Below are 12,156 nucleotides of genomic sequence, written 5' to 3'. Positions count from 1 at the left end.
AGGAGGGACTGCCAAAATACCAGTGAAAAACAGTACACTTAAATAATGTTCACACAGCCATAGTCAGGGTCATTCTTAAGATTACTCACATTGAAACTTTCAGCAAATCTATTAAGGAAAAAAAATAGAAAAGTTTAAATATGAGGGAATGGTCGATGAGTTGCAATGTAAACTGAGCAAACATTACCTTTAATTTCGTCCATAACTATACTGAAAAATAGCATCAAATAATACATGGTCATAGTTAGGGTTATACTGAACAAGATGACACTGAAAATTTCTTTATTAAATTTATTGGAGTTTAAAAATTAGGACATGGACAATGTACTATGATATTATTGTGGTGGACTTTCCCAGTACAGTAATGTGCAGTGGAACCACTTCAACTTATACATTCTCATGGAAGTGACATTTTGAGCAGACATTTTAGCAAAACTATTCTTGAAATTTGTTTTATTTTTATCAAATTAAGACTTGACGATTTTTGGCATTTAAAATGTGAGAAATTATTTTTACAGTATGGTGTAAAAATAACAATGTATTGTATAATTAGACCAACCCTGGTTAGCTGTGGGATTTTCCTGTGTGATTTGGTTTTTCTGTGTGGTTTTACATTTGGTTACCTGGTGTTCCACATCCTGAGGTGGCCTCCCATGGGGTAACTTCCCATGCTGGCTGCAACTTCCTGCAGCAGCGGGGACAAACTCCTGATCTGATCCAGGATGGTTGTCAGGAACTTGTCAGTGTTCACACACACAGAGAGGCACAGAGGAGAAACTACCTGGAGGAGCTGAAACACACAAGAATAATCAAAGCAGATGCCTCAGTATCTGGTGGTGATGTGAAATTCAGGCACTGAAAGGAGTAGTTCCGAAGAGTTTCAGCTAGTGTTCTTATATCAGTTGGTCTCCAGGACAGTCTCTGGGTAGCGTGTGTTTTAATGTGATGAGCATATGGCTTTTTACAAAGATAAATAAACAGCTTTATTTTGTCAGTCTGTGTGTTTTTATGTTTTGTTTTGTTTTTTTCTCCGCTAAGCCAGTCAAACTGCTGCTGTGTATGTATGAGGAGAAGAGGGTACAGCGATGGCGGTTGGGCCCTGTTCATTCCAATGAAAATTTCTTATTGGCACATGAAACAAAAAAGGTTTGACTTCCTGGGTATTAAATTACTAGGATCTTCTGCATCGTTAGACCCATAGGGCACAGATCCTGCCCCCCACTAGGTCTGCCCACGCTTCACAAGAGGTCGCAAGGTCTCTTGGATTTTAAGGGCTACAAGAAGAAGTTTAGACTATTATTCAAGATATAAACTCTGAAAAAAAAAACTTAAAGGATAGGAAGTGAAGACCTGAAAACTAACTTTATTCACAGAGCTTTCACTCTCCAATCAGCCTTGCTCTAAGGTGCTAACAGAACAATAAACATTAATAAGCATCATGAAGAAGGAAACACTTTAAATAATTTGTTCAAAAAAGACACCTTTTAAGTATGTGTTATTGTTCAAATTGAAATATATATATATATATATATATATATACAATACAAAGAATTGTATAAAAAATGTGAAAACTCATCTCTGATGCAATATTTATTGGGGATAATTTGCTCAGAATTCATCCAAATCAGTCATTTTACACAAACTTCTTTCAGTTATTAAGTTCACTCTTAACTGTGCAGTTTATCAGCTGTCCTGTGCTGTAATTGTTATGCACTGAGTTTTATATGAGATATCTATAAAATATGCCATTTAGTCAGGGGTCATTAGTTTACCCATGGTGCTTATGAAAAAGGCTGAGAGCCACTGCCTTACAGCAAGCATGCTAGAGAATTTTGCAAACTGAGGGGCTAATGTGAATGGGAATAAAATTATTTATTTATGCAGATCTTCAATACTTTTGATAAGTTATCAGACCCAGTGGATTAAATCCCAACAGTGAAACTAATCATTTCGCAGGGCTTGTGAGACTAAAAAAAAAAAAAAAAAAAAGTATTCACTGTTTTCTGTTCCATAGTCCCCACGTCGGGATTTGACCCAGAAGTCAAACAGCATGAATTTGTAGAAGAAAGCTGGGAAAAACAAAAGAACAAGAATGGAAGAAAACGAAACAAGCGTAGAGTACGTACAAAATGTGCAGTGCCAAAAAGATATCCATGTTTTCATAGTTTATCATACAGCCCGTTTGCCTCATGTGCCAGCTGAGGAGGGTGCAGAAGGAGCTGAAGAGAAAAATCAGGGAGGGAAAGGCCAGCTATAAGACCAAGATGGAAACCTACTTGCGACAAAATAACGCAAGGGAGGTCTGGAGAGGCCTCAAAACCATCTCCGGTCACAGCAGAGGCCAGGTGAGGGGACCTGAAGCAGGAGACCAGGAGTGGGCAAACGAGCTGAACCTGTTCTTTAACAGATTTGACTCTACTCCCACTCCTCCCCCCACTCATCAAAGCACCGACCAGCTGGCTCTTTTTTCACACCACCTCAGCTCTCTGTCAGCCCCATCACCTCCACCACCACCCCTCATCAGCCCCTCCTCTGCCACCCTCGGCCTGTCCATAACAGCTGATCAGGTGAGAAGTGAGCTGAAGAAGCTGAAGGTGAGAAAGGCCACGGGTCCTGATGGCATCAGCTCCAGACTCCTGAAGGACTGTGCAGATCAGCTCTGCCTGGTTCTTCTGCGCATCTACAACCTGAGCCTGAGTCTGGAGAGGGTCCCAGCGCTGTGGAAGACCTCCTGTGTGGTTCCTGTCCCGAAGACAGCGCACCCCAGGGAGCCCACTTCAGACCTGTGGCCCTCACTTCTCACCTGATGAAAACCATGGAGAGGATTGTTCTCAGAAACCTCCGCCCCCTGGTGAGCTCACATCTGGATCCACTGCAGTTTGCGTACCAACCGGGCATTGGAGTGGATGGCCGCAGTCCTCTACCTGCTGCACAGATCCTGACTCACCTGGAGACACCGGCAGCACTGTGAGAGTCATGTTCTTTGACTTCTCCAGTGCATTCAACCTAATCCAGCCTTCACTGCTCAGAGGGAAGCTTGAAAAGGCAGGGAGTAGACTGTCACCTGGCTGCATGGACCATCGATTACCTCACCGACAGACCACAGTTTGTGAGGCTTCAGGACTGTGTGTCGGATATGGTAGTCTGCAGCACCGGGGCCCCTCAGGGGACAGTGCTCTCCCCCTTTCTCTTCACCCTGTACACTTCAGACTACCACTACAACTCTGGGAGCTGTCACCTCCAGAAGTTCTTCTATGATACAGCCATCGTTGGGTGCATATCTGAGGGGAACGGCGGGAGTAGGACCGTCATCACAGGACTTTGTCAACTGGTGTGAGCAGAACCATCTCCAGCTCAACGCCAGTAAGACAAAGAGAGATAGTGATTGATTTCCATGGGAGGAAGACACCCCAGACTACACAGGTGAACATCCAGGGTCTGGACATTGAGATGGTGGAGACCTATCGATACCTGGGTGTTCACCTTAACAATAAACTGGACTGGTCTAATAACACAGATGTCCTGTACAAGAAGGGCCAGAGTCGTCTCCACCTGCTGAGAAGACTGAGGTCCTTTGGAGTGTGCAAGACTCTGCTCCGGACATTCTATGACACTGTGGTAGCATCTGCTCTTTTCTATGCAGTGGTCTGCTGGGGAGCAGGGAGCACAGATCGGGACAGAAAGAGACTGAACAGACTGGTCAGGAGGGCCGGTTCTGTCCTGGACTGCTCCCTGGACTCCATTGAGGAGGTGGGTGAGAGGAGGATGTTAGCAAAGCTCACATCCATCATGGACAACCCCTCTCACCCACTGCATGAGACTGTGGGGGCTTTAAGCAGCTCCTTCAGCAACAGACTGCGACATCCACCCTGCAAGAAGGAGCGCTACCATGAGTCAATTTCATCCATCTGCAATAAGACTCTATAACATCAGCATCACTGGCTGATGGGAACAAAACTGGCTTCATCCAAAATTCATCCCAGAGTAATTTGCACAACAAATTTTTGTACTATTTTCTAATCCATCTTTTGTGTACATACTATTCTATTACTTACTTATTATTATGTGTACATACCTTATTTCCTCTATGTACATACTTATTTTATTACTTATTTATTATTTGTTATTGTTATTTTCTTTGTTACATTTCACTTTTCTTTTTTCATGCTGCTGTAACATTTGAAATTTCCCCCAATGGAGGATCAATAAAGGAATATTCTATTCTATTCTATTCTATGTAAACTTGTTTGGTGTGTGACGTAATAGGTCAGCCGGTAGAACAGCAAGTAGCTGAAAGGGGGCATATCGCCACCTACCGTGGCAGAGTTGGGCATACTTGGACATAGCTGCTTGTATACTTGGACAAGGACAGTAGTCCAGTTAAATGGCGGAATCGAGCTATAACAGCAGCCAGACTTAACAGTGCATGTAAATGTGCTGAGTCTGTACTCTTGATATGTTCATTGTTTTAAGTAAGAGGAATAAGAGGAATTAGAAAACATGACTGTAGTTGTGGACTGACCTGACCTGAGGACAGGTCCTGGTTGGCCAGTCTCTGGCACACTGCCACTGAGGCAGCAAGAATGAGCAGCTCGTCCTTCTTCTCATGCCGGCTCTTCTCTTTGCAGCTTCCTCCTTCCTCCAGCTTCAGAGTGAGCTCTGACATCCACCACTTCTTCAGCCTCCTCTGCAGTCCCGTCTGGAGCTTTGATAGGGCTGCAACATGGAGGCAGAACAGGCTGTAATTCTTCAGCTGATTTTATTTTTGGTTGACTTTCTTTCTTCATGATAAACAACTGTCAGTGGTGTGAAATGAGTTCTTACCTCCTGTGAGGTTTCTGAGGGGATCTCTGCTCTCTCCTGCCGTTAGCTGCCAGAGCGTTTTCTCTGTAGGAGAAAACAAAAACCTTCAAGGTTCAATAACACAGTGACACACTTCTTCTTTACTGGTAAATGTGTGGTTAATGTGAAACACTGACATTTTGAGTGAAACTTACTCTGCAGCAGTCAAAGACTCTGCACCTCCAGTGAGTCTTCTTCTCCAGCTGTTGTTGTGGAGGCTGGAGTGTGTGAGGAGGCGATGCTGCGGACAAACACCAACACTGGTACTTATTATGCTTACAACTAAGTTTTATCTGTGGAAAAATCACCTGAAGTGATTGTTTTAAAGGTTGAATTCATCTCTGCAGGAACTACAGACTAACACTATTGACTAACACTATCAGGATAAAGACCTCTGCTGTGAGCTGGAGCGCTGTCAGCCTTCGTCCCCCATATATATCTATATATTTTTTTGGACTTGCATCTTTGCTCTGTAGCGTAAAACAAAAACAAAGATGCATTATAAACCACGTCAAACATATTTTATTTGAAGTCTGAATAGGTCAATGTGAAGCACTTCCTATGAAACATACCACAGGATGCTTAAACAGTGTGTTCTGCAGAGGTGGTGACAGCAGGGGCTTCCAGACTCTGATGATACACAGAAACACAATCACTTCTTTTCTCCTGCCAAAGCATGATTGGACTACATCAGACTCCAGTAAAAAGGATTTTTTTGGGCATTGGAATTATGTTATAATACAATTTGAGTTGACTTTCCCCGCACAGATATGAGTTGCCAAGTGTTGGAGATATCTGCTGTAGAGATGTCTGCCCCTTCCTGAATAAAATTAAACTACATTGTACTTGGCTTTTGATGCCTCAAGCATTTAAAAAAATAATTTGAAAATAAAAACAGAAATATATCTTTCTAGAAAAAAGTACACACTTACTCAAAATAATCTACAGACCTTGTTGTGAGCAGTTTTATTCAGGAATTATTTTCTTTACACCAAACTACACCCACTAACCATATTACTTACAGAGGGTTAGCTTAATGACCTTGCTAGCTAAAGCAAATCTGCAAGTAACAGTTATCCTTTCAGCTGTCAGACACACTGTGCCAAAAACTACTATAAAATGTAGTGTTAAGTCTGCCTGCGGTATGCTGTGCATGAACGGAAAGCTTAAAAAGGTGTAGCAACATTTAGTGTTTCTTTGTCCCCTCTTCCCTGCCCCTTCCCGATCTCCTGCTTTTCAGTCTTAATTATCAGTCAGTCAATGCAGAAAGTGTTGACAAAATCCTCACATGCTGCCCGCCTATTAGACTCAAATGATCAACAAATGATCATCCTCCTGGCTGCTTCATGCTGCCTGGCTAAAAGAGTCCACTGTGACTGGTTGCTGCTTCCATACAGACCTAATGGAGGGAAGAGGCAGTTGGAAATGGATTCCTTCTGTCATTCTCCACTCAAGCATGTTTTGTCCACTTGCCATGTTGAGAAAAACGGAGGTCTTTAAAGAGTTCAATCTGTAACCCAAGTAATTGGTTAGTCAGGAATCTGCTGGAGCTGTACAGCAATCCTTTCTCTCCTTTGTAAAATTTGAACAGAAAACGTTTCTCAAGGCTAAATCACCATTGTAAATGGTGCATAAAGAAGCTGAAAGGATTTAATAGGAGGATTTTCAGAGACACAACAGCACAGAGTCTGGAGTTCCATCGAGATGTATCCTTAACTAAAATGGTACAAGAAATACACAAGCACTTTCAGTGGAACAGATGTCTGCTGCTACTCAGCTGTTATCTTTAGCTGTTTTCATCCAGACACAATATTGTCAGCATTGTTTATCTGATATACAATCCCCAAAGCAATTCAACTGAATGAATCCCTCATAAAAATGTGTTAAATAGCTTACAAAACTTTGGATTTTTAATCTTTTTCAGACACAAATGAAAAAACTGCAATAATATTGCTAATTGAAACACATTATTTCTTGTAAACAGGTTGCTTTAATCAAATTATGATGCCCTTATAAAACAGTAGCCTGCTAGTATTCAGTCGGTCAAGAAATGAGTCATTCTGTTAGGGCCATTGGTTGTGTATGAAAATTATTAAAATGAAGAACTTTACTGAAGATGTAAAGATGTTAAAATGTCACCTAGTGTTGTTTCTATCCCCTCACCATCTGCCAGATTCAAAAAATGTAAAAGCTTTCCTGTCCATCCTTTGTTTTGTGCTGTAGAGCACATATGCCTCGCCCAGTTCTTCCTGGAGAAGTGCTGTTTTCAGCGTAGAACTGGGCAACAGCCATTGTCATAATAGCCGTCACCCAGCAACATTTGTCACTTAAATTGGCCTTAAGTGTTTGTAAGTCATAGTCATGCACCCAGCTCTGCATACGACAGGTGACCCCCTTCACTATATCAATGTGAGCTGAGCATGCAACAATGAAAGAAATGCCAGAGAAGTGGGTCCCTGAGAGCTGCCTCTCTCCAGAGGCTTCATTGTCTCCAGAGACACATCATCTCCCTGATCGTTCCTAGGCTGAGTTTTGGCCCTGCGACAGATGATGGAGAGAGACACCCAGCTACTCTTCCTTCTGTTTGGAGGACAAATGGCTGCATGCCTTTTATTTATCTTGCATGTATGACTTCATCAGTGGGTGTCAATATTTGATTTCACACCTGGTAGTAGTCACTGTCACAGCTGAGCTCCATATAGACTTGAAGTTACCACAACAAAATCTTAATAATATTTTATTCTCCCAGGTTTTTCCTCTTTCTAAAGCTCCTTTAAGGTAGTCTGTCTTATTGTAGTTCTGAGAATCCCATGGGTTTATAATCAAATCCCAGGCATCCTGTGGAGTTTTTATTATGTTTTTTATTATAACAAATCATACTTACACTCCACTGTGGTTGTAGATATGAAGTGGTTTTAAAATTCCTCTAAGAGGCCTCATTAACTCCACTAATTGGTGGTGGTGATAAGGGTCCCAGGCATTTACATTTTTGCAGGTCATTGATCCCATGCAGTTAAGCTAATGTGAGTCCTTAAGGTTATGGAAGTGGTGGCAATCACTGGTGTCACATGACTTAAGGAATGAATTGGTTAATACTGTTGACATGTTATAGAGCAGAAGTTCAGTTAGCTCTGCAGTCCCAAGGCTGAAACCAGAACCAACGGAGGTTGCGGGCAGGGCCGGCTCTTGGCATAGGCGATATAGGCAGTTGCCCAGGGTGCCATCTGCTGGAGGGGCGCCGCCACGCCGCCAGTCCCCCTTGGCCTTGGGTGAAAAAAATAATAAAATAATAATTTTCTATGCCCACTGGCGCCCTCACTTAGTGTTTTCTGTCTAGAAAAAAAAAATTAACATTACAAATAAATAAACAGCGACATGTTCCTAAATTATGTGTGAGCATGTGATGTGTCGTTATTGGGTGCGGAGTTGCGGGTTAGGGTTAGGGCGCCTAGGGCACCAAATTGGGTAGAGCCGGCCCTGGTTGCGGGTATTATTATTTGTAAAGGGCCAGGACACTCCATGGCATTAGCAACATTAGTGCAAGGCAACCTACAAACACTTTACTTGCCAGTTAATACTACATTATAGTATCTTAAACGTCAAGTGTTTGGTATTTAGTGTCATCTATTGCTGAGGTTGCAGACTGCAACAAACTGAATACCAATTCTCTCACCCCTCCCTTTCCAGCAACCCACAATGGCCTTCACTATAAAAATGCAAAAAGCCCTCCCAAGAGCCAGTATTTGGTTCGTCTGTCCTGGATTACTGTAGAAGCATCGCATTGCAACGCATGCTTATCACAGCCTATCACATGTTGCAGCTTGGTCAGTGGACTATTGCGTCTCCATAATATGAGTTCGGTATCCTTCTGCATCTGTTGTTTAATACCGTGATGTCAACAAATGAACCTGTCACTTATGACACGAATGGTCGTGTCATAAGTGAACCCTTTATTTGAACAAAAGGGTTAGCTGAGGTTACAACACAATATCCAGTTCAGTAATGGTAATGAAAAAGCTGGTGAAAATCTTCATGACTTCTCTAAGGAAGAGTGCATTAGCAAAGACCCTCTCAATTGAGAGCACTATTTTTTGAAGTAACCAAGTGTTCTATTTCAACATGAATTAAACTGTTAAGTTCATCACACATTCACTCCACTTGACACACTGCTGGCTTTCCAGTTTGTGCCAGAGTGCATGCTGGCACTTGAAGTGAGTATTTCCAAATGCACCCAAAAATTTAACATGCTAAAGATAGGTTAGCAACTTAACCTACCTCGATATGCTAATATCTGACAATTAAGCAAACTTTTTGATTGTCTATCCATTTTAACACAAAAAGTGCATGGGAATCTTAGTAAATAACTCTTTTACACCGGCCACGGGTTGCGGCTCTTGTTTGGTGGTGGCCTCTTCTGGACCCCTTGTAGTTACATCTGCTCTTGATAGGAAGGGACTTTCTCTGACTGACTCAGTGAACCGATTCCCCTCTCGCTGTGGATTAGCTTTTATTAAAAAAGAGAGAAAGAAAGAAAAGACAACAAGAGCAATGTGACTTAAACCTGTAACAGAATACAGTGTATACACGAAGAGTGGAGAGTATATTTGCTGTGAGATGTAGTGGAGTAAAAAGTACAGATACAAAAGGATATACAGAAATATATTACTGTCACTGCCCAATAGCAAAGACATGAATAATTTTGTCTGACTGCTTCCCAGAGCCAAGGACACCCCAGAGAAGGACAAACTGGAAAGGGAAAGTGGGGATCAGTGTGAGATGTCAAAGAGAGAAGAGAGGGAAAAGAGGCTACCCAGCTGGATATTGACATTGTGGCCAAAAAAAAAATTCAAATTTGCCTTTGCATGAACTGATGGCTGCCATTGAGTCGGTCATCCACAAAAACAAAACCCCTGCCACAACTGGAGAAAGGAATTTTTTTCCAGCAGTACGTACTCCAACCTGGTTACTAACCAAACAGCACAAGAGAAAGGGCCTCGACTTGCTGCAGATCCAATCAGTGAAGCCAAGCACTGAAGCAAGACTGGACCAGTATCTACAACAAGGTCATTTTTAAAGTTATTCAAGGTTAGCTTGTTCATCAATACAGACACTTCTTATGAACTCACTTAAATGCATTATGATTCATAATCGCTCTTATGAGTCATGTAATTTTATGTCCACATTGTGTGTGGACTGTGCAATTATGTTTTTTATTTTTGTTTTTCTCAAAAGTTATTCTGGCAATTTTCCAACTCACAAGTTTTCAGCTCAGGTGTGATAAACTCAACGGCATTAATGGATCATAAAGAGCAAGGTTATAGAATAAATTTCATTTAACTGAATGTGAACATTCAACAAAATATTTGTCCCTTGCATATATTCTGATTTTACCTTTGACACTCATAAGCCTTTACTGGCTTATGATGGCTTAAACCTGTCTTGAGCTTTCATGAATCACTTGTGCATTGTTCCATAATTAATACAATAAATCAAAAGTCTGCATCATTATCGTTTGTTCAGTCGTAAAATGTTGGTGCACCACTGATGACCCTTCTTGGCTTCAGTTGATATGCTCTTTAAAGCGCTGTCAGCTGAAGTTACCATTACTTCACTACAAGAAGTGCCAGAGTATTTCATGTTATTGGTGTCAATCAACTTCAACTTTCTTGTTTCACGGCTCTGTATCAACAAGGACTACCCACTGATCAAATGGCTCACAATTCCAAAGCCCAAGTTGTCCGAAAAAAGGTCTCATAGGAACCAAAGCCCATTGTACTGTACTGTTATCCTGAAAACAAACACCCATCACTCCCAAGGGCTGTTTCTTCAATGCCAACATCCAAATAGAAGCACGTGAATGATTATTATACAAAATTATGTCAATGGACCATTCCACTGTGGTAAAGGCATGATCCACTCTACTCCACCTCTGATTGACTGGTACTCGTTGCCTTCGTTGGCTGGGTTGGTAAGAATATAAGGTTCAGCCATACAGAATCAGAGTAGGATGGGTCATGCCTTAATTGAAGAAAAATCAGCCCGCAAATCCGAACTTGAAAAATGCAATTTTTGGAATGGCCACTTGGAGGCTGGCTCCAAAACAGAGACAACGCCCACAGACCCCAGTGTGAAAAGGTACAACTTTAAAGCAAAAATGGCCTGGTACCAAAAATGGTGTCGGCTTCGACAGCTAACTTCCCCATTCATGAAAACTGTATGCGTTAGAAGTTGTTAGCTGTTTAAATGCACTGTTTGTGAATTTTCCTTTGAAAGTAATGCACCAAAATTTGTATTCCATGTAATGATGAACCAGTAATTTCAGCATAACCCACCTATTTTTGAAGTTTAGTGACCAATGTGGTCTTGAGCAGTCATTTTAAGGTATGTCCTTACCATGTTTCTTTTCGTAAACCTAACCACAAGATCTTTACTTGTCTAAACATAACTTCCACAACTTTACATTGTATGAGGACACAATGGAAATTTTATATAATTCACCTGTTCACATCTTAAGGCCTAAAATCCTAAAATACACATAATTAAGTTGTGGCTGTTTTGACTGATAGGATTGTTTCTCAGTCAGATCTGCTCCTCGCTTCTCCACAGTTCCAGCCTCTCGACCCAAATATGGTCACTTCTGGCTCAGAAAAAACAAGATGGCGACAGCCAAAATGCCAGACTTAAGGGAAACATTACTTAGCTATGTCCTTTATTTTACACAGTTTATGGCTGCAGCGTGATGCTTCAAGTGAGAGACATTGATGTTTAGACTGATTTCTGTAAAAACATTTTTTTATCACCCTCCCCCCTGTTTCATAACTGCTAAGTTGACAGGTCTGCTGTGGGGACAACACAGCCATTCAACCGCAAATTAAATTCCATCACTTATGCATTATGTGTGAGATCGAAGAATCCTCTGGTGTCGTCACCGCTCTCACACAGCACTGCCACTATTATGAGTCAAAAAAAATAACAATCTACCTTGAATGGTCGTGTCATAAGTGAATTCTTTCATGTGGGAGATCTGATGGTGAATGCAAGGAGCCACCAATGTGGTGAATATTTAAACCTGGCAAGGTTACAAAGCACTTCAAACCCCCCCTCTATATGTGCTATGTCCATATTTTTATACAATCTATGCTCTCACTGGCATTATGACCTCAGTTACAGTCAATTTAGACAAAAGTATTGTTCGGTTATAATAGCGTGGCATCATGAAAAGTCTTCTAATTGGTGACTACTTGGAAATCCATGAGTGCTTTGACGTCTGTGCCTGTCCTTTCAATGCTCCATAAAAAGCTTCTCGTAGATTAT

At 41.6% G+C, this 12,156-nt stretch overlaps 1 protein-coding gene across 1 annotated transcript in view; it reads right to left on the bottom strand.

Annotated features, from left to right (window-relative positions):
* Nucleotides 1–426: 426 nt before the first annotated feature.
* Nucleotides 427–12,156, bottom strand: part of LOC148188485 (uncharacterized) — a 98,439-nt gene continuing 86,709 nt past the window's right edge. The window contains exons 2-5 of the mRNA XM_088083870.1: nt 4,998–5,083; nt 4,825–4,887; nt 4,523–4,716; nt 427–790 (exon numbers count right to left, since the gene is read on the bottom strand). Of these exons, the coding sequence (XP_087939996.1) occupies nt 4,605–4,716; nt 4,825–4,887; nt 4,998–5,083 (261 nt within the window). The 3' untranslated portion in view covers nt 427–790; nt 4,523–4,604. The remainder of the gene's footprint in view (nt 791–4,522; nt 4,717–4,824; nt 4,888–4,997; nt 5,084–12,156) is intronic.

This window comes from Plectropomus leopardus, chromosome 10 (genome assembly GCF_026936395.1).
Source record: "Plectropomus leopardus strain MGB_pleo_1.0 chromosome 10, ASM2693639v1, whole genome shotgun sequence".
NCBI lineage: Eukaryota > Metazoa > Chordata > Actinopteri > Perciformes > Serranidae > Plectropomus > Plectropomus leopardus.
This window is presented reverse-complemented; position numbering and strand designations above follow the sequence as displayed.